This window comes from Ochlerotatus camptorhynchus, unplaced genomic scaffold (genome assembly GCF_037179485.1).
Source record: "Ochlerotatus camptorhynchus isolate MF236.1 unplaced genomic scaffold, CSIRO-AGI_Acam_v1.1 ptg000128l, whole genome shotgun sequence".
Taxonomy (NCBI): Eukaryota; Metazoa; Arthropoda; class Insecta; order Diptera; family Culicidae; genus Ochlerotatus; species Ochlerotatus camptorhynchus.
Window position 1 is genome coordinate 5,148,365 of NW_027040618.1, and position 26,002 is coordinate 5,174,366.

The 26,002-nt window shown below is 39.1% G+C and overlaps 1 protein-coding gene across 2 annotated transcripts; it reads left to right on the top strand.

Moving 5' to 3' along the window:
• Window positions 1-7,600: 7,600 nt before the first annotated feature.
• LOC135700076 (venom serine protease-like) lies at window positions 7,601-20,776 on the top strand. Of its 2 annotated transcripts, XM_065220468.1 has the most exons (6): window positions 7,601-7,863; window positions 8,096-8,146; window positions 19,434-19,652; window positions 19,714-19,816; window positions 19,885-20,336; window positions 20,434-20,776. In XM_065220468.1, exons 1-6 carry the CDS (start codon window positions 7,630-7,632, stop codon window positions 20,611-20,613), a joined length of 1,239 nt encoding a protein of 412 aa, XP_065076540.1. In that variant the 5' UTR covers window positions 7,601-7,629; the 3' UTR covers window positions 20,614-20,776. The 2 variants fall into 2 exon arrangements, with proteins under 2 accessions (XP_065076540.1, XP_065076539.1); XM_065220467.1 differs by lacking the exon at window positions 8,096-8,146.
• Window positions 20,777-26,002: the final 5,226 nt, after the last annotated feature.

The window sequence follows — 26,002 nt, forward strand, 5'->3', positions numbered from 1 at the left end:
CTGAATACCTCGTTGAAATCGCAGAAAGCATCGACGACTGGCTCGCTGATACTCGTGATTAAGCCTCGACTTAAACCTACACAGCAAATGGCTGGACTGAGACGGTGGGATTGGGAGCTTCCACGAGGCTTTCTACGGCGCGTTCCGGGGTCCGAGGTATGAGAGTTGATTCGGTGGCATTCAAGGTGCTGAAATATGGATCGGCATCAGACATGTACTCGCCTGTTCTAGCAAGTTGGAAGACCCCCAATCCACATCTAAATTCAGGGCCAGGACGACTATGATGAACGCTGACAGGAATTAGCACGACTGAGTTAGAGGAACCGGGGGCTTCCATAAAGCTTTCCACGATGCGTCCCGGTTGAAAAGCAGATTGGTTCATCCAGAGTTCAGAAGACATCGAGCTTACTGCGTCGTTTTCAGAAGGCGAGGTTGGATCGGATGGTTGCGTTAAGTATTCGCTGCTGGAAGCGGAAGGTGGCTCAGAAAAAGAAGGTTTTGGAACGTATCGATACTTGCCTGTAAGTACAGGCTGGAAAAACTCGTCACCGATTCCAAAACCAGGGCCAGGACGACTTCTGATGATTAGATCTACAAACAGCTCGACTGGTTCGGAGGGATCAGATGCTTCCGAAGCACTGTGTTGTTGCGTCCCAGATCCGCCCAATAGCACGTTAGTCATCGAAAAGGAAGTATCTTGGAACTGGTGTCACTGTGCTGGACCAATACGGGTGATTTTGGTCACCTTCTTTGACCGGGAATCATCGAACTCACGGAACTGAATGCCCTCCGGCCACGAATCGCAGGAAAGGGCAATATCCCGTTTGTTTTGGTTGACGCCGGCTTTGAAGGAAACGTAGTTTAACGTTGACGGATCTTTTCCTGTGGGAACCAACTTGGCAACCCGAGGTTTCTCGTCTGTTTCCAGACACAAACACTTAGAGACAAGAGATGAAATTTCATCGTTCGTAGTAGTGGGATGAAACGCCGATAAGTACACCCACACCAGATCATCGTTCAGGTCCACGGTTCTGACCGAGTCGATAGGAGCTTTCTTACCACACAGTATGGGCTTGTCGTCAGTGCTAGATGAAGTACGGCGACGTTTCGGGGTACCACGACCGGAATCAAAGCGGTCTTTCTGGGCCAACGTGGAGTTGAGTCGACTGGGATCGACTGGGATCTTCGATTCCACAATAACAGCCAAATTCAATTTCTCGATGTCCTCTTTCATCGAATCAACCGCATTTGGAGCCACAGAAGTCTGATTGACGTCACGGCTCACGATATTACGGAAGTGGCCGTTTGAAAAAAGCGCCGCACAGTGATCGCACATCCAGAAGACATTCTTCTCGTACAATCCAAGTTGATCGAGAAGTTCGAGATCAACTTTGGCACAAAAACCGCGATAAACAATACGTTCGGAGTCTGAAATTGTTTTTTGGCACTTCTTGCAAGCCACACTGAACGAAAACACCCGCCGTTTACTGAATGATTTTTGCCTCACCCAAGCCCCATGCTTATTATCAGATGATTTTAAGAAGATCGTCATTCAATTCATCTTTTGACAGAATCAAGGCAAAATGTATGAATATAATTTAAAATTAGCTTTATAATCATATATACAACAATCAAAACAGAACACTGTGTGAATGATTTGCATACAAAAACTTTTCAACTCATCAGTCTTGTAATGAAAGAAAGTGAGATAGGATTCAAATGATGTCCATATCTATGTAGTTGGCTTAATAGGGGTATTTTCTTATCAGAAATATTCTTGAAAAAAATAATTACACAACCATTTCAATCAGTTATTAGCATTACTGTGTAAAAATAAGAAGACTATATGAGTCATCTCATATGAAATGGTCGTCTAACTATATTTTTCTAGAATATTTAAATAAACAATTAGACAATTATTTCTATTGACATAACTTTATTCCAAAAGAATGTATCTTAATTAAATTTTAAAATAATTAAATGTTTTCTCGTCAACGGAAAAAAAGAACGATAGAGGTACCGAGGGTACAAAATATCACTTTTTCCCGAACAAACTTGAGCCATTTACTATTCATTTTATTGTATTTAGTCAAACACTAAATTTCACTTTTTTCACAAATGCAAACAAACTCGCGCAGTCACGGTCTTCGCCGCCATTTGCTAACTGATAGAGAATAGCCGAAAGATGATGACAAACCTGAAATAGCATGATTTTCATCAATGGGGCTATGATGAAATATATTCATTTTGGTTCACAATGAAAATCAATTTTTTTTGTGCCTATTAATATGTGACTGATTATTTGGTCGACAAGAAGAAGAAAAACGTTTGAAAAGTAAACAAAAACCACTTATTGTTGATCATAAAATCATTCGACGTGTTTTTCATTCAATCTCAGGAATCATTAGTTTTGCTTGATGCTGAATGAGATTTCATTCAACGATCGGTGGATGTTTTGGTTCAGTGCATGATCACAAAAAATGCGATGCGAACTTTACACACACGGTGAATGAGAACGACCCAAATTTGAGTTTAGTTCACTCATAATCGCCAAAAGTGCAGGAACTCAGCGATGAGTAAATTTGCCTCATGTTTTCCCAGGATTTTCCAGGGATAAATTTCCGTGTTTGAGAAAAGTAACGATTGGATTCACTCAGTCTATTGGTACTACTCCGAGACTGAATAAAATTTTCGTCAATTTCCTCATTTTCCGGCAGATTTTTTAGGTTTTCCACAGGAAACCATGAGACAAATTTTACTCATCGCTGAGTTCCTGCACTTTTGGCGATTATGAGTGAACTAAACTCAAATTTGGGTCGTTCTCATTCGCCGTGCATGCAACAAAGACTACCACGTAACGAAAAACTATAGCAAATTTCCGATGCAACAAGATACGGACCCAAATTAGGGGCATTTAGGCCGACATTACATCCATTTCCCCGTATGTGGTACCATAGAGGTAACTCTACGATCAGAAGGTCCTGAAGAAACGTACTCAACTTTTTGGCTCAGCTCTGGTACTCTCTTCGGTCCCAAGCTAATCGATGCACCTCTCGAAACTTATGAAACCCCACGAACCCTTCATTTTATCTGTCAAGCTTTCACAGCGAATAAAAACAAACAGAGTTAGAAACGTGCTCAACTTTTTGGCTCAGCTTTGGTACTATCTTCGGTTCCAAGCTAATCGATGCATCCCTCGAAACATAGGAAAATCCACGAACCCCTCATTTTATGTGTCAAACTTTCATAGCGAACCAAAACAAACAGAGTGTAGTACTAAACTTAGACTAGAATGAGGTACGCTTATAGATATACTTGGGACCAATAGGCTAGTCAAGTAGTGAGCCAATTTAAAATCGTTAGTTTTCACCGGTTGGTTTGCTGATACTGCCAATGAAGTTTCCAGGCGATTCCGAATGAGAACATTCTCGGTAATTTCGGCATAGTGTCCAGACAATTTCACCGGAAATTGATGACGTTCCCGACGGAGGAGGTTCCAGACGATTTCGGTGGATATTTCAGATGCTACCAATGAAGGTTACAGACGATTCCGACGGAGGATGCACCAGACTATTTTGACAGAAATTTCAGACGCTCTGTATTAATTGAATCCTAAAATCAATTATAATGAATGAGTAATCTATCCGTCACAGAGGACATAAAGGGTGATACGGTCAAAATTTGGTCAATATCAACTTGACGTATTTCTTTCAATTTTGCATTTAAAAAACCTGAACACCCCTCATTTTGAAGGTGTGTGTGTGTAGAATGTTGCTTCTATTTTGATTTTGGAATTCACTCTTCAGTTGTCAAAATGCCGTCCAAGCAAGAAGAGCAGCGTATCAAAATTTTGCTCGCGCATCGCGAAAATCCGAGCTACTCGCACGCAAAGTTGGCAAAATCGCTAAAAGTTGCCAAATCAACCGTTACAAATGTAATTAAAGTGTTTGGGGAACGTTTGTCGACAGCCAGGAAGTCTGGATCGGGGGGAAATCGAAAACCGGAAGCCTCTGAGACGACAAAGAGAGTTGCCGGTAGTTTCACGCGAAACCCTAACCTCTCTCTCCGAGATGCCGCAAATAAGCTGGGTGTATCGTCTACAACCGTGCATCGAGCCAAAAAACGAGCCGGCCTATCGACTTACAAGAAGGTAGTGACTCCAAATCGCGATGATAAACAAAATACGACGGCCAAAGCGCGATCCCGGAGGCTGTACACGACGATGCTGACGAAGTTTGACTGCGTGGTAATGGACGACGAAACCTACGTCAAAGCCGACTACAAGCAGCTTCCGGGACAGGAGTTTTATACGGCAAAAGGAAGGGGAAAGGTAGCAGATGTTTTCAAGCACATGAAACTGTCAAAGTTCGCAAAGAAATATCTGGTTTGGCAAGCCATCTGTACCTGTGGCTTGAAAAGCAGCATTTTCATAGCTTCCGGGACTGTCAACCAAGAAATTTACGTGAAAGAGTGTTTGAATAAACGTCTGCTGCCTTTCCTGAAGAAACACGGTTGTTCCGTACTGTTTTGGCCGGATTCGGCATCTTGCCATTACGGTAAAAAGGCCATGGAGTGGTACGCCGCCAACAACGTGCAGGTGGTTCCCAAGGACAAGAACCCTCCCAACACGCCAGAGCTCCGCCCAATTGAGAAATACTGGGCTATTGTCAAGCGGAACCTAAAGAAGACCAAAAAAACTGCTAAGGGCGAGCAGCAGTTCAAGGCAAACTGGCTTTCTGCGGCGAAGAAGGTGGACAAGGTGGCTGTACAAAATCTGATGGCAGGGGTCAAGCGTAAGGCCCGGCAATTCGGATTTGGAAAAGCGGAAGCCTAACTGAATATTTTTCCTGAATTTTACACTAATTGAACTTGAAAAAGAAATTTAATTTGATTTTTTAAATAAACAATTTCACCGATTTACACGCGTTTTCCCTTGACCAAATTTTGACCGTATCACCCTTTATAAGCATCCTAAAATGTTCAATATTGATTCTATTGTGTTACAAAATGAAGATTTGATGAAGAAAAAATATCACTTCGATCGTCTTTACAATGTAGCAGATGCGGATCGCGATTTGTGGGACAATGGGGGACCCGTCCAGGATCAATTGTCTTTTAAAAAGACGGTTCTAGATTGGATAATCGTGTAGGAGCAGGGGTAACAGGTCCAGGTATAAATATCTCAATATCTATGGGCTACTGGCCTACCGTGTTCGAAGCAGAAGTCCAAGCAATTCTTGAATGTTCTAAAATTTGCTTGCGTAGAAATTATAGACATTCAAATATCTGCATTACGTCTGATAGCCAAGCAGCACTAAATGCTATGAAATCAGCAACAGGAGAATGTGCAATGTCACTCCAAAAATTGGCCTACCAAAACCAAGTGAACCTATTTTGGGTTCCTGGTCACTATGGAATTCAAGGGAATGAGAAAGCCGACACACTAGCTAGGCTTGGATCATCTCAACAATTTATGGGACCAGAACCATTCTGTGGAGTTTCTGCTTGCTTTCTTAGAATGGAGTTCAAGAAATTGGAAAAAATGAAAGTGGAGACCAATTTGAACAACACTCTCATTGCTAGGCAGTCGAAACGGTTTATTAATCCGAGCATTTCAATGACTAGCAAAATTCTTGAACCATCAAAGAAAGATCTCAGTATGTACACAGGTTTAATAACAGGGCACTGTCCATGTGAATATCACTTGAAGCTGATAGGAAAATTTCAAGATGACATGTGTCGATTATGTGGCATAGCAAAAGAAGACTCTGAACACCTGCTATGCTCTTGTACAGCAATCTTCAATAAGAGGCGTAGTTTTCTGGATAAGGGGCTGACAGAACCCTTTGATATTTGGAATTCAGTTCCCAGCCAAGTAGTGCAATTCATTCGAAATGTAATAACTGACTGGGAAAATGCTTATTTATCATTATGTACAGGCTCAATGGAATAAACTTTACAGAGCCGAGTTATCCTTTGCGTTATACATTAATACTGTCTTATATTTAAAGTTAAAGGAACTGGACCGAGTACTCGCGGTTGTCTCGAGGTTAGTGGAGATTTACAATTTTTTTGATAGGAAAAGGGAAGAAGGAGGTTTGAAATGTGGTTTACGATACAACTATTTAATTAATCCTAAAGCATGAAATTATTTCTATTGATCTTGAAAACAAACATTGAGAAAAAAAACCCACACGTACAAAATACAAACTACACACAAGGTTAATCAAACTTACAATCTAAGGTTAATATCCTTAAAGTAAACATATATGAGTTTCATAAGCTCCAGATCGCGTCTAGCCAAAATATCCCGAACTGGAACATTAGGTTGTCTACCTCGAGCCCGAAGGGAATCATAAATATGTGATCTGACTCCACGATACTCCGCACAAGACCAAAGGATGTGATCAGCGTCCTGGTAACCTTGTCCACATTCACAGAGATTGCTGTCTCCCAACCCCACACAGAACAAGTGAGCGTTCAGACAATAGTGATTGGACATGAGACGAGACATCACGTGTATGAAGTCTCGACTCAAGTCCAGCCCTTTGAACCATGCAAACTTCGACACCTTAGGGAAAACGGGGACTATATCACAATAGATCTAAGTACTGGTAGCAGTGATCAAAATACCCAACACGGAAAAAAAATTCGTCAAAGGAGTTTTGCTTTTTCGACTTCCAGTTTTGCAGCCAATCTTTTTTGGACATACCCCTGTCGCCAGTTGACTTGATTGGACTGTTCCCGCTGTACTCTGATCTGCATCTATTTAATGAAACAATTTGCTTATCGTGGCCTCCCATATTTCGAAAAATCGTCATATCGGGGATGGAAAACAAACTTAATCAACCCGTTGTTTATTCCTGGAACTACCTTCGTTGCGAACGTCAGCAAACTTTGACGAAATCGTCTAGAACTGTTAGCAGCATTCGCATTGCAATCATCTGGATCCTCCTCCGTCGTGAACGTCAGCAAACTTCGTAGATATGGTGTGGGAATTCTGTCAAAATCGTCTGGAATATCAGTCGGAACCATCTGGATCTTTCATTGGAACCTCCTCAATCGGGAACGTTAGCAAACACCACCTTCATTGGACGCAAAAATGAGAATTCATCGTCCTGAGCACGACTGTATCTGCATGCGCAGGGCGGAATCTAATTTGGAAGTGCCTTACCTTGGGTAAATGGGTTTCCAACCTTGAATTTCTCGTTCGAAAATGCTTCCAACAGCGAGCTTTTCAAAAGTGCTTCACATCGGAACGAGGAATATTTTTCGAAACGCTCGCCCATTTGACATGCCAATCAAATTCTAATCAAAGCGAGTGCGGGGTAGGTATCGCGTAACAGACTAGATTTATTACCCTCACTAGTTTAGTTGCGAAAAGTTATATTTTCGGTGCGGCAAGTAACCCGTTGTATATTAGCTAGTTTAATAGTTTGAACGGAACAAATTTATGGTTCCTGCCTGAATTTATTTTTATCAATACCGAAAGTGTATTTGACAAAAAAAAAAATCGTTCCCGTTAGAAGGTTACCCTCACGCCGGAGCTTTACTATTTAAACTTGTCCGGATCCAATGGGATGCCTTAGTAGGTGGGAGTTTATCGGCGGTAATTAGTGCATCGTCAAAATGGTAACCAGTACAGTAGTGGTTCTCGCTGTAATGGCAGTTGGCGGTTGGCTTCCACGGTGGACTAACGCGAGCTGTTTCTATTCGTTGGATATGAAGTTTGGCTCCGATTACTACTTGACCTCGCCGTCGTATCCTCAGCGGTATGATCCGGGCACGGATTGTTCGTACCAGATCAAGGCACCATTTGGTTACCGGATTAATTTTACATGCGAGGATTTTCGGATTCCCGGGGTGAGTAAAACTTTCAAATTCACATTTTTATCAAGACTGAGGTGTATCGGTTAGAGTTGGTATAGTGAAAGTAGAATTGCCTAGCACTCATTCTTCAAAGATTATTGGTGGACTGTGAATAGACTGCATCGTACTTTATTGCATGTTGGTGACAGATTGATTGCATGAGTTCCGAGAATATTTTCATATTATTTAGTCTAATTTCAACGTGTTTCGTTTTTGATCGTCACAGAAACATCGACACGCTCCTCCAAAACCACTTTTTCAGCATATACCCGTACAAGTGAGTATTGTTAGCAAAATATCTAAGTATGCTCAATTCTGTTTTTACGCGATTTTGTTGCGTCCGTACTTTTGATCGAGTTATCTCGAATTATTACCAAATTTAGTGCAACTTGTTTAGAAAATTAGATAAAATTAAAAGAAAATAAAGTGGTATTATAATTTATATACTCGTCCTAAATCAGGGTAAAAACAAACAAAATCGCATAGAAATGGAATCGTGTGGTATCACACAAAATGTGCAAGAAATGATAAATGGTGAATGATTTTCGCTCAGTAAATTGATTAACACTTGAAAAGGGCTAATGAAATCAGGCATGGTTAACATATAAAAATTCGTAACAAATGATAATAGATGCAATTAAACCTAACCCTTTTTAAACGCAGTCTTGTTTTCCTTTTATACGATGCTCAACTAAAACGATGCTTGATGCAACTGGTGACTATATACATTTTCTAATTTCACTACAGAAAAAGAAAATTAAAAACATGTCCCGGCGTAAAAAAGGTTTGGGTGCAGGCATGGAAAATCATTTGCATTCATTTCATACATTCATTTACATTCATTTGCCTCTAACTTTTTTCATCAACAGCATTCCGCAAAATAATTTAAAGAGCTTTTATAGGTTTTGTTATTAGCTACAACTTTTGTTCAAAACTCAAATCTGTATCTCTTATGCATGACAAACCAGAGTGAACAGAAGCCACTACTGTTTTTCAGTGAATGTATTTTACATTCACTGAAAAACAGTAACAAGTTCTGCCCGTTCTAGTTCGTGATGCATAAAAGATACAGATTTGAGTTTTGAACAAAAGTTGTAGCTAATAACAAAACCTACAAAATTTCTAAACCTCATTTTGCGGAATGCTATTGATGAAAAAAGTTAGAGGCAAATTAATGTAACTGAATGTATGAAATGAATGCAAATGATTTTCCATGCCTGGTTGGGTGTGTTTGTTTTTGTTCCATAAAGTTGTCTTTAAAACATGAACGCTAAGCCACATTTGACTTAGATTTCCAAGTGACCAAAACTAAATTTAACTGTATCATTTTGCTGAACGAAGCCCCCACATTGGAGGTTGCGGAATTGGCTACTCTGTATTTGTAGTGCAACAATTATGCATTGAAACGAGAAATAACAGTGTTATGAAAAAGTGTTCCTCGATAAAAGAACTGGAATGGCGATTTGATAAACTTCCACTCAATTTCCTCTCATTTTACGGTAACTGTAACAATTTGTAAATATTTGCACCATTATACATTCATTTTTGGTGATGGGTGTATTTTCCAAACCTAAGTGACCCTTTTTTATGGTGAATCGCTGTGGAAACCTTATTTCTGGTTAATCTCATTATCACCTCGGAATTTCAAGACCACAAATATCAACTCTCACATAGCATACACAAATGAAACTGGAACTTCGCGTTTGTTGCACTTCAGCACATAAGGAGTTACAATTTTATGAGCAATGTTGCAAAAGTGCCCGAGATTTGTGATCTAGAAAACATGAAGTGATTGTGCCATCATCAAGGCCATTGTTGGACGCTTCAAGGAATCACCTTAATTATAAAACTTGATGAAGGTGGATACATTTAAATTATAATACGGAATATAGGGGGTACGGCTCTAATGTTGGCCTATGGATCTAAGATTGGGCCCATTGCTAGAAATCTGCTAATTATCAATTTTATCTAGAAGAACGCGTCATTGGGACGGTGCTAATGGATATTTTTGGTCGCTATTGAAAATTTAGTCGATTGCTGAATTTATGTATGGGCCAAATTAGGGCCATTTAGGCCGACATTGCATCCATTTCACCTACCTTTTTTTATTTGAGGATATCGCAGATTGCATTCCGCAACAAAGCTGTAGAAAATTTGATTTCAAGCAATTTGGCTAAAGACACGATTTGTCTAGGGACCATGCACTTATTACGTAAGATTTGTCTGGAGATTTTTCTATCCCGTCTTCCCCTTAACATCGAAGATTAACATATTCTGTATTCTTCATGATTTCGTAAGGTATTCACTTGTAATAAAACGTAGAAATATTTTCATAAAATAAATCACATAACCAATCGATAATATGAATTTCACATAGCTTTCATGTAAACTCATAATTGGAAATCGCACCACAAAATCACATGAACCTAAGATATTTTAATTAAATTTATGTGTTGGCCCATAAGGTTTTACATTGGTCTATTTTTTAATTAATTTTAGTAAAATGAGCTTTCAATTTCAATCAACCATTTCCATGACAGTCGTAAATATATCATTGATGAATATATTCACATGCTTAACATTGTTTTCCTTGCTAAAATGTGAACGTTGTTAGGTAGGGAACGAAGTTTTTTGATTTTTTGGCCCAAGGTCACCTCCACTTACGGTATCACTGAAACACTTACCAAACAAAATCTTAGACTATCCCAGTTAGTTTAAGGGTAGTGTCAAAATGTTCCCCCGAAATTACATTTGAACACTACCCTGAAATGAAAGGGGATAACTTAAGGCTTCGTTGGATGTGTGGCTCAGAGATACTGACTTTTTTTTTTTAATATCCTGAAATATTTTATTTGATGATGAAAATGTGTGTCAACCTGTTTGCCAATCGATTTAAATACATGCGATGTTTGTGTGACTTACACACCAACACACTTGCTAACGACTACGCCGGAGCTGTCCTCATACGAAGCAATTAATTTTACTGATGTTACAATGAGCAGCTAATACATAAAAAATCACAATTTTACCACATTCCATATAGTTGCAGAGAAAAAGCAAGGCCTGCTTTGAAAAAATTTACACATAAATCAATTTTACGGATGTTCCGGATCTTCTCACGGACCATCTGGTGACTACTCAGAGCCATTGAACAGCTAATGTATCTAAAATCACCATTTTACTACACTCCACATAGTTGCAGAGTAAAATCAAGGCCTACTTTGATCAAATTTAGACAGCAATAAATTTATCAGATTTTCTGGATCTTCCAGCGAGTTATGTCGTGACCACTCGGAACAATTGAACACCTAATATAACAAAAATCACCATTTCACTACATTTCACGTAGTTGCAGAGCAAAATCAAGGCCTATTTTAATCAAATTTACGCAGCAATACATTTTACGGATGTTCCGGATCTTTCGGCGAGCCACTTGGAGCCAGTGACCAGCTAATATATAAAGAATCATACTTTTACTTCATTATATACAGTTGCAATGAAAAATCAAGGCATACTTTGATGAAATTTACGTAGCAACCAATTTTACGGATGTTTCAGATCTTTTGGTGGGTCATCTGGTGACCATTTGGAGCCAATGACCAGCTAAAATATTTCAGAAATCACCATTTTACTGTATTCCATATAATTGCGGAGGAAAATCAAGGCCTACTTTGATCAAATTTACACAGCAATCAATGTTACGGATGTTCTGTATCTACCAGCGGACCATCTGGTGATAACTCGGAGCCATTGAACAGCTAACATATCAAAAATCAGCATTCTACTACATTTCACATTGTTGCAGAGCAAAATCAAGGCCTACTTTGATCAAATTTGCGCAGCAATAAATTTTACGGATGTTCCGGATCTTCCGGTGGGTCATCTGGTGACCACTTGGATCCAACGACCAGCATCATTTTACTATACTCCATATAATTGGAGAGGAAAATCATGGCCTACTTTGATCAAATTTACACAGCAATCAATTTTACGGATGTTCCGTATCTACCAGCGGACCATCTGGTGATAGCTCGGAGTCATTGAACAACTAACTCATAAAAAATCACCATTTTACAACATTTCTCATTGTTGCAGAGAAAAATCAAGGCCTACTTTGATCGAATTTATGTAGCACTAAATTTTACGGATGTTTCGGATCTTCCGGCGGATCATCTGGTGACCACTTGAAGCCATTGGAACGCTTATATATCTAAAATCATTAATTTACTACATTTCATATAGTTGCAGAGAATAATCAAGGCCTACTTTGATAAAAAATATATAATAATCCAGATTAAGGTTGATCCGGGTTATCGAAAGGCCTTCCGGTGGACGCTCAGTTAGAACCAGGTTATGGTTTGATTTTGTTAAAATATTAATCAGCACTACCCATAGATGCCTGTTGCTGTGGATTTCCAGCACCACCTTGTTGTAGACGACTGGTACCTTTTCTCCCCCCGATGGCTTCTCGGAAACCCGGAATAAAACCAGAACCACTTGGCCAATCTGTTCCAATTTTTAGTAGACCATAATTTCGAACATTTTTCTACTCACTGTGAAAATTTCAACCAATTTCATGGTTAAACAAAAATGTTATACCTATGCAAACATTGCTATTCGTATACCTGTTCGTAAAAATAAAAACTGCACAAGCGCGTTAGGCCCTCCTCAGAAGTGAAGCAGGTGGTGTTCGTTTGAAACGCTAATAACTTTTCAGAGGTAACTCGGATTCACATCCGGTCTTCAACCAAGATGTTCCCAATACTCCAAAAGTGCTACATTTTGTACACGAAGAAAATCGACCCACTACAGCGCCACCTAGAGCCGCGAATGTGAAAGTGGCTCGCTCCCCCATACATTTTGTCGATTTTCCCCATACAAACTTCAAGCCTTTTGAGCGAGGGGTTCCCGTGAACCAAATGACCTCAAATTTTGGCAGGGTGATTCTGACCTTGACTTTTTTCCATATAACGCTGAAACACTCTAGTATACAGCTTTCCGGACCGCTGCTTTACCGACGTGTTTTGTTTGTAATCTCGGTTCGTTATCTTCACCTTCTTAAACGTCGACAACCCGGCTCGTTTCTTGACCCGCTGCATAGTAGTATGGGAGACATTGAGCTCACCATCGACGTCCCGGATGGAGAGGTAAGGATTCCGTTTTATATTTCACCGTCTATATATTTCTATATTTTCTGTTCGTAGTCCAAAAGTTTGCATTTTCGCCTTCAAAAACCAAAAAAAAAAAAAACATATAAATAATTAAAATGAACAGTAGATATAGAAAAATACAGGAAAATACAGATTTTTCAAAACCTCTCGCGCAGCAGGAGAAAAGAGCCTATCATTGTTGATCGATTCTCTTCATCGATTTTCTCTATCGCGAATAACCCGACTGCAAATGAATTTCCCCATTTAGGCTCTGAACCATTTGGCGGATTTTTTTTACTTTTGGTTAAAATTTGACAGATGGAAAGTTATCGATTAACCCCTCTCTGACAGACAAGGAGTTAAATTTTGACAACCGTGGCTGAGTTCTGCTCGAAACCGATTGATAGGTAACACAGAGATTTTCGAACATAAGAAATAACTTTCGAAATGTTACTTTTAACCACGAGTTAAATAACTCGGTAAATGGTTCACAGCCTGTTTCAGGCGCAAGCTAACATCATCTTCTGTCGAACTGTGCTGCGAGCTTAGCGAGAAATTCGTATATGTTGTCGTGGTATACCAAAGTTGTGTTGCGCAAGACTTTTGATACTGGTATGCCTGAAAACAATCTGTCAACGCTGAGTCAAATATCATGATTAATATTATTTAAAAAAAAACACAAGCTGTTGCTGCAGTTAACAAATAAGATTTATTATATAAGACCATGTAGTCCTACGCCACCATTACGTACAATCAACAATCAATACGAAAATAATGATTTAAAATTGGCTCACTACTTGACTAGCCTATTGGTCACAAGCAAACGATTAACGTATCCCATTATAGTCGAAATTCTAGTACTACGCTATGTTTGTTTTGATTCGCTATGAAAGTTTGACAGATAAAATGAGCGGCACATCGATTAGCTTGGGACCGAAGAGAGTACCAGAGCTGAGCCAAAAAGTTGAGCACGTTTCTTCGGGACCTTCTGGTCTTAGAGCTACCTATGTGGTACAATCCCATGGTAGTTTTTAACCGGTGCGTTTGTTTTTCACTACCACTGCTTTTCGCAGAAGAGAGAAAAATAAGGCTGTGAACCATTTGCCGAGTTAAGTTTAACTTGTGATTAAAAGTGACATTTTCAAAGTTATTTTTCATGTTAGAAAATTCCTGTGTTACCGATCGATCGGTTTCGAGCAGAACTAAGTCACGGTTGTAAAAATTTAACTTCTTGTCTGTCAGAAATAACCATGCCAGGATAGCCAGAGTTAATCGATATTTTTTTTCCATCTGTCAAATTTTAATCGAATGTTAAAAAATTCTGACAATCGTTTCAGAGCCTAAGAAGAAGAAGAAGAAGAAGAAGAAGAAGAAGAAGAAGAAGAAGAAGAAGAAGAAGAAGAAGAAGAAGAAGAAGAAGAAGAAGAAGAAGAAGAAGAAGAAGAAGAAGAAGAAGAAGAAGAAGAAGAAGAAGGAGAATAACAAGAAAAATTAATCTCTTAAATCATAACTATTGTTTTGGTTCATAATTACGCATTATTTTCGCTTGTTTGGGTGAAATTTGCTTGATCGTTGGAAGCAATACATATGTTTAAAAAACTTTATAAGAGTTTGCAGACCTGTACGATTATTAGACATGCTATTTTACCACTCAATGCTTAAGGTTTTGGAAAGGCTAAAGGCAAATAAGAAGCTCTCATAGTACGGTAACTCGATGTCGTCTCGCACATGACGTTAGAATAGAGCTACACTCAAAAAATTCCACACGTCATCATCATGTGTCTCACATTTAATTTTGCGCTTATTGTGAAACACATCCATTTCATGTGTGAATCTTATGCAATGAATCATGCCTGAACACTATGGATTTAAATTGTGACACACTTGAATTCTATGTGCGTCATTTGGTGATATCAATAGCTTTGCACATCATTGTTCAATATTCTACGTTATCGACTTCTACTTTACCGAATCTATAAATGAATCGAAAAATATATAAACAAAACTGCCAGAGGCCAGAGCTTTCTCACACATCTTTTTAATGGGCCTGATTTGGGATTCGATCATGGACTGTTGGGGTGTGCTGCTGTCGGAGTCTTCGTTCGATCTCACTGTGCCACGGTTGTTCTTATATATGATAGGATAAAGTGACAAGTCTTGTTTTCGATGTTTACCTTTCTGAGCAAGTAATTCACATCGTATTGAAATGAAAATCACTTTAAATCCATCTGTTTTGAACAGTAATGTGATTCAATGTGCAATACACTTGAATAGACAGTGACATATTTTCAACATTTCAAAGTTGGGAACACTATAAATTAACGTGTATAACACATTGAACCAAGGTGAAATACACTTAAAGTAAATGAGATTGTGCATTTAAAAAATCAAGTGTTTAAACACTTCGATCAAACGTGTGAAATTTTTTGAGTGTAGAATGTAGACCGGTACATTTTCAGGTGTATGGAAGAAGTGAAAAATCATGATCAGCAACAAGGCAATAGAAATCACTGTTGCCGAGGCTGTTGCTTTGCTCGCGAAAACTGCAGTGAGCAGCGAATCCAAACTCATAAAGCAACCAACGATACAGACAAAACGGTTGCTACGACTACCATGACAAACTCGCTCTGTAACATGGCTCGATCAGAGTGGCAGAAGGATAATGATATATTGCTTGCCTGCTTTGTTGCAATATACACGGATGAGGACAGCTTGATCTGAATCGAGAAAAGACGCAACGAAAAAATTTCCGAAAAAATCATCTTCGGTTTTAGTTCGTGAAGTAGCTTGCAAACAATTTGCTCGTTTTCTTCTACCACCCCGAATGAGCTGTGTCGTACGGGCTCCTTGTCATGATAAAAAGGAAGAAGATTATATCATTATTGCTTTCCACTTCTGACATAGCATTATCATTCGGTTCGTTGCTCGCTTGTCATTTTGTCATTTTAAGATATTTTTGATTCCTTGGCAGTGAGCGTATACTATTCTTTCGCCTCTCACGTTCTCATTTATTTTTTCTACACACTTAGTTTTTTCCTACCGAACTCCGTGCTACCGTGCAAATTTCGGTAAAACAAGTTTTATTGAGATCTCAGCAAACATTTCATTTGTTTGCTGAGATTCTGCTAAGAATTATCCGAGACTCAGCAATCAAATGTCACTTTTGCTGAGATCTCAGTGAAACTTATTTTTGCCGAGATTTGCACAGTCGAGCAAAAATAGAGGTTTATTTTTTTTCTAGATTACTCCGCAAGCCGTATTTGGTGATTCATTCACTTTTTAATTTTGAATCAATTTTATGAAATGAAGGATTCAGGTGATTTATTTGCATGCTCAATCTCCTTAATAAAGACAACCTACCATCCAACCAACCATCCAACCAACCATCCAACCAACCAGTAACATTTTGAGTTTTATGAAGTAATACAAAGCTACTATAAAACAACATTCATAAAACTCTGGACAAGGCTACTTTGCCATTGATGCATCCACCAAAACCTCATTAAGACTAGAATATTTCTAGTTGGCCCATCCTGGAGAAGGTTCTGAAGGGTATATTGTCGACGCTCTTCAAGATTGATTTTCTGCAAAAAGGTTGAATGACGAACGTATTGAGAACCATTTGAAACCCGTATTTAAGCTACAATAAAAGCTATTTGGCAACAATAAAAACCTTTTTCAAGCCATTTTCTCTAGCCGCTTGCTGAATCCAATAGAAAAATCATCGTTCAAGATAGAAAAGGATTTATAAATACCATCCGATCAGAAAAACATAATTGAAATATAAACTGATCATATAAAAATCCGATTCAATTTCCAAAATTATTAAAATTGTTCTCATAAAGTGGCCTACTTGTAGGTGCCGTATTAAATCTTATGTGAAATGTACTTGAAAACATCGCAAAAAATAAATCCAAAAAAAATTCTTCAGAATGATCATTAAGCTCAGCCAATATATTTTTTTTGTGCTTATCGTATTTTAAATATCTGCTCATTGCTAAATTGACCACAATAAAGTTATATCCAAAAAAACACACATTGAAAATGAAGATTGTAAAAATCAAACAAAATAATTGTAATATGGCGTTGGCTTAAAAGTTTATTTTCATGGGCCATTTCTGAAAAACTTGTTTTGCTTTAATGAAATCCCTAACAAATTCATAAGGTTTTAAAATGGCTTTTATGAAGAAAACTTGCTGACTGAATTGTATTTATCTAAAGCCATTTTGCTTGATCCTAACCCGTTCAGATTTATGGCAGCATTTATGGAGGCAAAGTTGCCTGAAAAAAATTAAACGTCAAAGTTTGTTTATCTTTCGATAGTTGCGTTGTGCAATCATTGCAACGAGGTTTTACTCCAGCGTTCTTCCGATTTTCTCCCGCTGGATTGGAAGCAGTTACTCAAGAAGTGTGCGGTACTGTTTTGCAACATTTCGCATATATGATGGAACAGCTGGAAGCTCAATCGTTCCCGTAAAAGATCCTCTTCTTCCGGATGGTTCTCGAAGTGCACCATCAGTTTAAAATAAGTACGCTTGAAGGAAATTTTGACCCTTTCGCTGAATAAAATCATTGCTATGAATCGGAGACCAACCAATATCCGTTTACTGACAGTTTCAGTGGTTTTCTGTCGGTACAAATGCAAATTATTTCGTTCGTCCGATCTGGAGAAGGCTGGTCTGTTTTTAGACTGTTTCATAAAGGAGACGGTCAACACCGATCAGAACGTGATGCAAACGCAGGATGCTCAGTCATTGCTGAAATTGACTTCCCTTCGGTCATCAACAGTGCTTGAATTGTTCATCCTACTTCGTCTAGTCTTCGAGATTTCCTTGTCATAAATTTTGCTTTTATTCACTATAAGGATCCAACTTTTAAGGTCAATTTGGAAACAGAGTAATTGAGGGTTTTATGATACACTTTAACAAGTCTAAATAACAACAATATATGCTTTTTGCTCACATTTAAAACCGAATGGTTTTATGGTTGCTTTTACAATAAACAATTGCTAATGAAGTTCATGATTGATTTAAAGAACAGTTTTATGGAGGTATTGAGAGCTGCTTTAAATTTATTTTTAAAACAAGACAGTTTTTAACTTTCTCGACAGACTGTAAAAGGTTTTTATAACAGCAATAAGTTGAACTACTAACCAGGAACGTTTTACACTTCATTTCCGTTGGATGGTTTTATACATCATAAATCAGAGTGGATGCCAAGTAGCTGCTGAGTTGTTACTTGGGTAATCTTAATGAAAAGAGTGGTGAAATCCAATATTGTTGTGCGCTAAGTGTGTCTCCTACCAGGAATAATCAATGGGAATACTTTAATAATTACTCTGTTATTTTGCGCAAAACATTGTTCGTATAAGTAGAAGAAACACTCGTGACCTCATTTCCGCAAAAATAGTAAACTTTTGATTTTTAGGGTTCGTACAGTTAAGCTCCAGCGATTGGATCGACATAGTTGAACTTGCTTTAAATTTAACATAGTTAAATAGCTTGCTTTAAATTTAACATAGTTGGACAGTAGTACTTAAATTTTAGAAAAATGGCTCTAAAAGCACAAGTTAAAAAGAAACGTCTCTCAATTTTTGGCAGCTGACTCAGTATATCAATTATTGGCTCAGTATTGGGCACATTTGGTTGGGTTTACAAAAAGTAAGAGCAATTTAAGGAAAACGCCTTCTTCTTGAAAACCCCTATTTTCTTGAAATAAAATGAACATAACTTCTTGAAATTTTGCTTATTTTTAGTCGTAATAAAAATCATTCATCTGCCACTAATTTTACTAAAATTCGTTCACTAGGTAAAAAGTTGAAAATCGAGTGTTTTACTAAAATAAATCTATCTTCATACAGGCTCCTCCAATAAAGACCAAAATTATAGCAATAAATCACTAAACATCTGTTCAACCACCAGCCACGATTTGAAAAAAAGGAATATTCACCATGTTTAAAAAAATTCTTCCAGGGTGTACGATCAAGAGATACACTGTATTTTGGAATAACAATGAGCAGGCCAAATAGCAAAAAGATGAATTTTTGACTCGATGTTCATCGATAGTAAAATCGATTCGTTAGTTGGCGCGGAACTGCTCTGCTGTGACACAACAGCGAGCTTGTTCGTAGCATTGACACTCATTTTGCAGGTTCAATATTATGACTGCAAATCAGAATTAATTTGAAGGAATATTCCTGTAGGTACCTGTCAAGAAACTTTCGTAGCGATCAGGAAGAGACAGATTTGCAATTTGCTGGAAAGATAACTTATATTAGGACTTAATTTTCCCATGAGAAATTAATCATATTCGCAGGAGTGTTTTCCCGATTTTTCTTAGAATTTTTCAAAATAACTATTCATCCTTTCAATTCAAGAACGTCTTTCCTCATATTCCACTCTATATCACCCGCAGAGTACCTACTGTAAGTTCGACACCTTCTACCTTTCACAAACCGGCCGAGAAGACCTGCAGGATGCATACACCTACTGCGGAGCAGGCATAATTCGAGAGAAATCAATTGGCAACAGGCTGTACATCCGACTCAGGGCAGCTCCAAAGAGCTGGGGAGGTCGTTTCCTTTGTTCGATGTCCCTCATTCCTCAAAGTTGCTCTTGCGGAAAGAAGAAAGTGGTATGATTTTATCACACTCTTTTACCATTAACCGATCACTCAACATACGAACATTTTACAGACTCGTATTGTGAATGGTGTCCAGACGAAGGTCAACGAATTCCCCATGATGGCTGCTTTGGTGGACATTAAATCAAGATTGATCATTTGCGGGTCCACTATTAGTAAGTAATTTGTTCCAATACCATTGACCGGTCAAAATCGAAATTAACACCGTCGTTAACGATTTCAGTTTCCAACTATTACGCCTTATCGGCAGCGCATTGCCTGCTGCTGAGAACGGTGGATGACACCGCTTTGCTGGTTGGTGATCACAATCTAACCACGGGAGCCGAGACTCCGTACGCCCAAGCCTACATCATAGCTCAATTTTTGTCACATCCCGGATTTACAACGCGACCCGTATCGAATGACATTGCGCTGATCCGAACGTTGCAGCCAATACAATTCAACGAAGCCGTTGGACCCGTTTGTTTGCCGTGGAAGTACCGTAGTGAGAATTTCGACGGTGCCATCGTGGAAGCCTGCGGCTGGGGAGATTTGGATTTCGGTGGACCAAAATCGGACGTTCTCAACAAGGTGGCCCTCAACGTTATCAGTAATCAGGAGTGCTCGAGTCGGTTGAATTCGACCATTACGCATCAGAAGATGTGCACCTACACGCCGACAAAGGACACCTGCCAGGTAGGGCTACTGCTGGTGGGATTGACTCTATCGTTTTTCAGCGGTTTTACAGCTAACTTTTTCATTGTTTCTAACCATTGTATTTTTTTTGTTCTAGTCCGATTCGGGTGGACCACTTTTCTATACCGAACCCGAGAACGGATTGGTCTACGAGGTTGGCATTGTGAGCTATGGGGTTGCCTGTGCCACGGCAAATCCCAGTGTTAACACCAGAGTGACTGATTTTTTAGACTGGATTATGGCCAACAGCCCCGGCGCGTTCTATTGCTTCCAGTAGAGCGGCAGTGAAGCGAGTTATATGGTTTGGACGCCACTGCGTGATGTAGCAGCGAGTAGGAAAAAAAAAGGGTCACCACGAATGGTTTTGTGTTATATTTTTTTTCCCAAAACTGTAGTCCGAGGATTACCAAGTTAGCCGGGTGCCGTGAGATTGAATGAAATATGAACGAACAAAGTAGAATAAAAAATATTGGCTACCAAATCCGTCAGCTGTCATCGGTGGGCTTTATGACTTTTTAATATTTGCTGTGAATTTGATCCTATTTCCTGGTATTCAATGAATAACATCTATTTCAACTGGAATTCACTTAAATATTGGAAATGCTCTGGTATATGTGGACCATCTCTGATTTCATTGATTTATTTTGCAAGGAAGACCCATTCACCCCTTCGATGACATAACTGAAGAAAATCTTTCGCTGCTTGCGTTATATTGTTTCACTTTTCTAACCATCTAATTTCTTTACGGCATGGTATTCGCTTTAGAACCCGGAGTGTAAAAATAATCATAAAAGCCCAGGGCACAGGGTACTCATTTCCGGGCTTCTTGGAAAAAGGCGTAAAATTGGTGTATGTGGAAAATTTATGTCTCTCTGACGCCCACTCCGAGCATCCCGGTGGATTTCCCCGGGATGGGATGGTAGAAAAACGTTGCTTTACAACAAGGAAGTGGGATTCGTATCCTTGTGATACCAAATAATAGCCTACCACCCCCCGAAAACCCCTAAATAAGCTGAACGCTTGAAGGGCCTACTTTTTAATAGTATGTTAAATAAATTCACAATGGATGCTGGGACAGCAGGCAGGGAGATTATTTTCCACAAAGTGTGCTTGATGTTAAGAAATGGACGAAGTTGGCTCTTACTGCTGTTGTGGGTGCTGGATGAACCACTTTTATTCGGTGGTTGCGAATAAATATTAAAACCAGCTGCCGCTGACAGTGCCAACGACAACAATGATCAGAGATCCAATGAATCCGGTGAAAGCCGGAGTCGAGGAAGCGGTTGTCTGCGGGTAGGCAGGTTGGTTGGAGAAATGGTAGGTATGTGGTAGATAGGAGGCAATTTATGATGCCCAAGCGAACGTTTTCATCGTGGCACTGTGGATGAGGAAGGGGTTTTCTTTTTTTTAAACAAGACCAATGGTCCGAGGAGGAATGATCACTATGAGGGAAACTGAAATAAAATGGTCTGCAAAAGGCTTCCACAGAAGATCTCGCGAAGGATAACAAAGTCTTTTCGGGGACGGCCCCGGTATTTTGGTTAACATTCATATCTCTCACGTCAAAGTCACGAGTTCAAATCTCATCCCGGAAGAGTCACGAATGACCCAGATTGTTAAAGTGACTATAATAAAAAAATAGGATGTTTCCAAGGTTGTCCAATGCTTCAGACACAATTAGGGTTGTCAGTACCGGAACCTTTTTGTGAGTACTGGAATTTCAGTACTGAGAGGTTCAGTACTAATAATACCGGTAAATTACCGGAACCAAGGGTTTTTAAGAAAATAATTGTAAACAAATTAGATTAATTATCCATTTAAAGAAATTCGTCTTGATGTATTCTCACGCATAAAGTTAGTTCTTTAAATTTGTTTCCCATAAAAGTCACGAATATCCTTAAAATGTCCATGGGAGCATAACAATGAAATCATGTATTAATTCGATCTCCTAATATCCTATTATCCTGATTCTTCATTCCAAAATATTTCAACGCAAAATATTTCACGTCTCTCATATGATTACTAACCACGAAATTTCCAGACTCAGAAAAGTGCAAACAGTGCTGTCATGGCAAATTTAGAGCTGATAACTCACTGATTTGGCATATGTGCTAACCTCAAATCCATGCGCCCCTTTTAGGAGCGTCCATGATCTCAATTAAGGGAAATACCCACAAAATAAGAGTACGGGTAAAATTTCCTGATGAATGTGTATTCTTAGTGGAATACCTGTATAAAGAGAGAGAGAGAGAGAGAGAGAGAGAAGGATTAGTAATTTCCATTTAATTCCACTGCCTTATTTGCTTATCCTTGACCAGTTTTGTAAGCGGTCACCGTAGTCGTCACATTTTCTTTGATAATCCACTGCTTTGCTTCCGACACTTGCAAAACAAGCCATCAAATTACAGTACCAAACTGAAATGTCATATGACAAGCTCTGTCATACGACACTGTCGCTGAGGACCGTCACGAATGTATGTATTTTAGTTCCTCATAATAAGAGCTGCTGATGATGTTCGTGAGTGAATTCTGAAAATAGCAAGCAATAACATTTCTGATCAGAAATGGTTTGATTTAAACCAAATTGAGGAATTAGAACGAAATCACACATGTCATATGATAGTTATTTGAAAATTTTCTTTTTGCTCGAATGTTGAGAGAGACGACGGTAGAGCATGACAGTACGAATACAAACTGACTGTCACGCACGACAACGAAGCGTGTGTAGTAAAAAACGTCAACAGTGTCAACCCCTGTCTTTGGCAGATACGCGTATTTCGTCTATAATATGCAGACTTCTTCATTGTTTTGTACTAATACTCGAGTCGAGTCTGAAGAAGTCTGCACAGTATTGACAAATACGCGTATCTGTCAAGTATAAGCAAATAAGGTAGTGAAATTAAAAGATAAAATTTGTTTGTAATCATAAAAGTACTAATTTTTGGATATTGGATTTGGTGGATCAAGACGCTACGATGTGCAACGTTTCAATCTTTGGACTTGACCTTCTTTATGGGATATAAAGTTGTACCATGTTCCGTTCAGCGCATAAAGTTTTATGATCTACTTAAATTGGCACTGATGAAGATCTCAACCCCTGGATCGAAACTCAACATAATTAATAATTCTTCAAAATCTTTAAAAGTGTACACTTTTCATATGTTTTCGATGTATGTCTGAAATTATTGGTAGAGTAAAGCGGGGCAAGAGTTCGCAGGTGGCAAAAGTACGCACTGGTTCTAAAGGCACTGAATACAAGCTTACTAGAAAAATGTTGTGTATTTTGAATAATCCACTTAAAGGCTTTCACCAAAAGTGTGTACTTTTTTTGTATTATGATAATATTATAGATGAAGATTATAACCTAAGTATTTCAGTATTGTGATTGATCTATATGATAGGTGTTTTATGGTATGTATCAGCAGAAGATATTGGAAACACGTAACTTATGGGAGACCCTTTTCATTATGGACTTCGAGTAAGGCAAGAGTAGAAATGTGGTAGAGTGGTGGACATATGGTTTCAATTTTGAAAAATTATGATCGAACCTGTCTTTAATCTTTAATTAGTAGGATTTAATGCAAAAATATCCCAGTCGGCGCCGCCGGGATGTTTTGAGGCATAACATCTCTGATCACGCCTTTCTTCGGATGGGAAGTAAAGCCGTTGGTCCCCGGTTCATGAGTTGATGGGTCGATAGGTAGGGTCCAGGTGTGGGAGTTGTCTTCCTGGCACGTCGGTAGCATTGGTGCTCAGCACGGAAAACAAGATCGACGGAAAAAACAAACCAAAGGAAAAAAAAAAAAAATCACCGAATATACTAATTACATCAGCTTTTTATGATTTTATGTTGTTTTCAGATGAGGTCATACACATAAAATGTGCGTAAAAATGACAAACTAAGGTCCAATTTTGATTTGTTATTGATTAAGAATGCATCCATTCGATTAAAATAGACGCTTGTGACACATTTAATAAAATGCGCACTCTTGCCCCATCCAGTAGGGCAAAAGTACACAATCGGAACCCATTTGCTTAGTCAACAATTTAAGGAAAAAACCATGATTTTCAAATAGCTATCCTCTCACGGTTATAAACTAATATTTGATATTGCAGTGAAAAGATACATAAATTTTAAAACTAACACATTTCTTGATTTCTCAGAACACTGTATAAACTTCCCACAATTTTCCTGTTGCTCATTGATCTATCCAGAAGTTCCCAAATTTTCGTAAAGTTTTCAAAACTTAAGGTTGTGAAACATCCCATAAAATCTGTAAGGACCTGAAGTTGTAACCGTTCGAGAAATTTCGCTGAGGTTTTGATCTAACTCAGTGGCTTAAGCGCTACTCTCGATTAGAAGAGACCACTGGTCGCGTTAGAACTTTGCCCGACAAATGAGACTTTTCTCTCAGAGGACCTCTTGAACGGTCGTTGGTTACTAACGGCAATGAAAAAACTACTATCTTTTCGGAAATGCCAAGTCCTTCAATAATACGGAATGGAGCGCATGGACCAAATAAATAAACCGAAGATATTACTCTGACTCACCCACGAAATGAAACGGAAAGAGAACGAAGGAATGCTTACTCAACTTAGCGAAAACGAAAGAAAACAGAACGTAACGTAGTAAGTGTGTTTTATTCAGGAAGTAGCATTCAAAACGTTCGAAAAACCAATCTTCAACTTTTTATTTAAACTATATTTAAGCATTCATTCGCATTGGATTTCTTAGAGGGGTGTATGGGAAAGAGAAAATCAAGGCTATGAATTAAACATAATTAACATAACATACCTGCGCAAGTTTTACTTGACGAAGCAAGGAATCCATGACTGCTGACCGATGAGGGCTCGACGACTCGATGATAGCGGCGATAGACGATCTTTCAGGCGGTGTGGCGATGGTGGCGTAAACGTGATGGTGCCGCTCACGTGCTGCAGTATGGCGCGCAGCAACCGAAGGTGACTCGTACGCGATATAGCCGAATTAGAGTTGCGGAGAGAGTGGTGGCTGGACGGAAGACTTCCGATTTGGCAATCGAGAGCTGAGCTAAGACGAAAAGTCATGCTGTCCCGGAAGATTCGCTCCGCAGAGAGAAGAGGCCAACGGACAGTTTCACGTACTTTGTATCCGCAATGACCAACCGTGATGAAATGAACCCCCTCTTCCGTTGGATTGAATCCGGACCGCGGCACGCTTTTGGCGACGCACTCACACGGTCCAAGCCCTCGGAAACAATGGTCCACGGGGGTTGTAGTGGAAGGGACCCCGTCGACGGATGATTGGCGACCGTCGGAAGATATTTTGATTCGAAGATTAGCGAACTTCACCCACCTCCGTTTAGCTACCTTCGAAAAGGCGGGCCTTAGTAGGGCGCGCGAGTACCTTTTGAGAAACTTAACGCACAAAATCAATTTGATTTAATATAACTCGTTCCTCCATGACAATGTTCCCTAAAATATCAAGTAGTTCGTAGAAGCTCCTTAACATTCCAGGGGGAATTTTACCTCAAAACCCCGCATTATTCCTGAAATTGTAGAAACATGCCTGAGATTTTTTAAATTTTCTATAATGTATCGCACATCCTAGAAAATTCCAGCCAATATTTAAAAAAATTGCTTTGAAGATCTCTAATCATCCTTCAAATACTCCGAACATTCCAAAA

Bases quoted from the DNA above. Each gene is read 5' to 3' on its own strand.
- LOC135700076 (XM_065220468.1), top strand. From the start codon at position 7,630: ATGGTAACCAGTACAGTAGTGGTTCTCGCTGTAATGGCAGTTGGCGGT. The intron at 8,147-19,433 runs GTGAGTATTGTT...TATCACCCGCAG, and splicing joins TTCAGCATATACCCGTACAA to AGTACCTACTGTAAGTTCGA. The intron at 20,337-20,433 runs GTAGGGCTACTG...TTTTTGTTCTAG, and splicing joins CGACAAAGGACACCTGCCAG to TCCGATTCGGGTGGACCACT.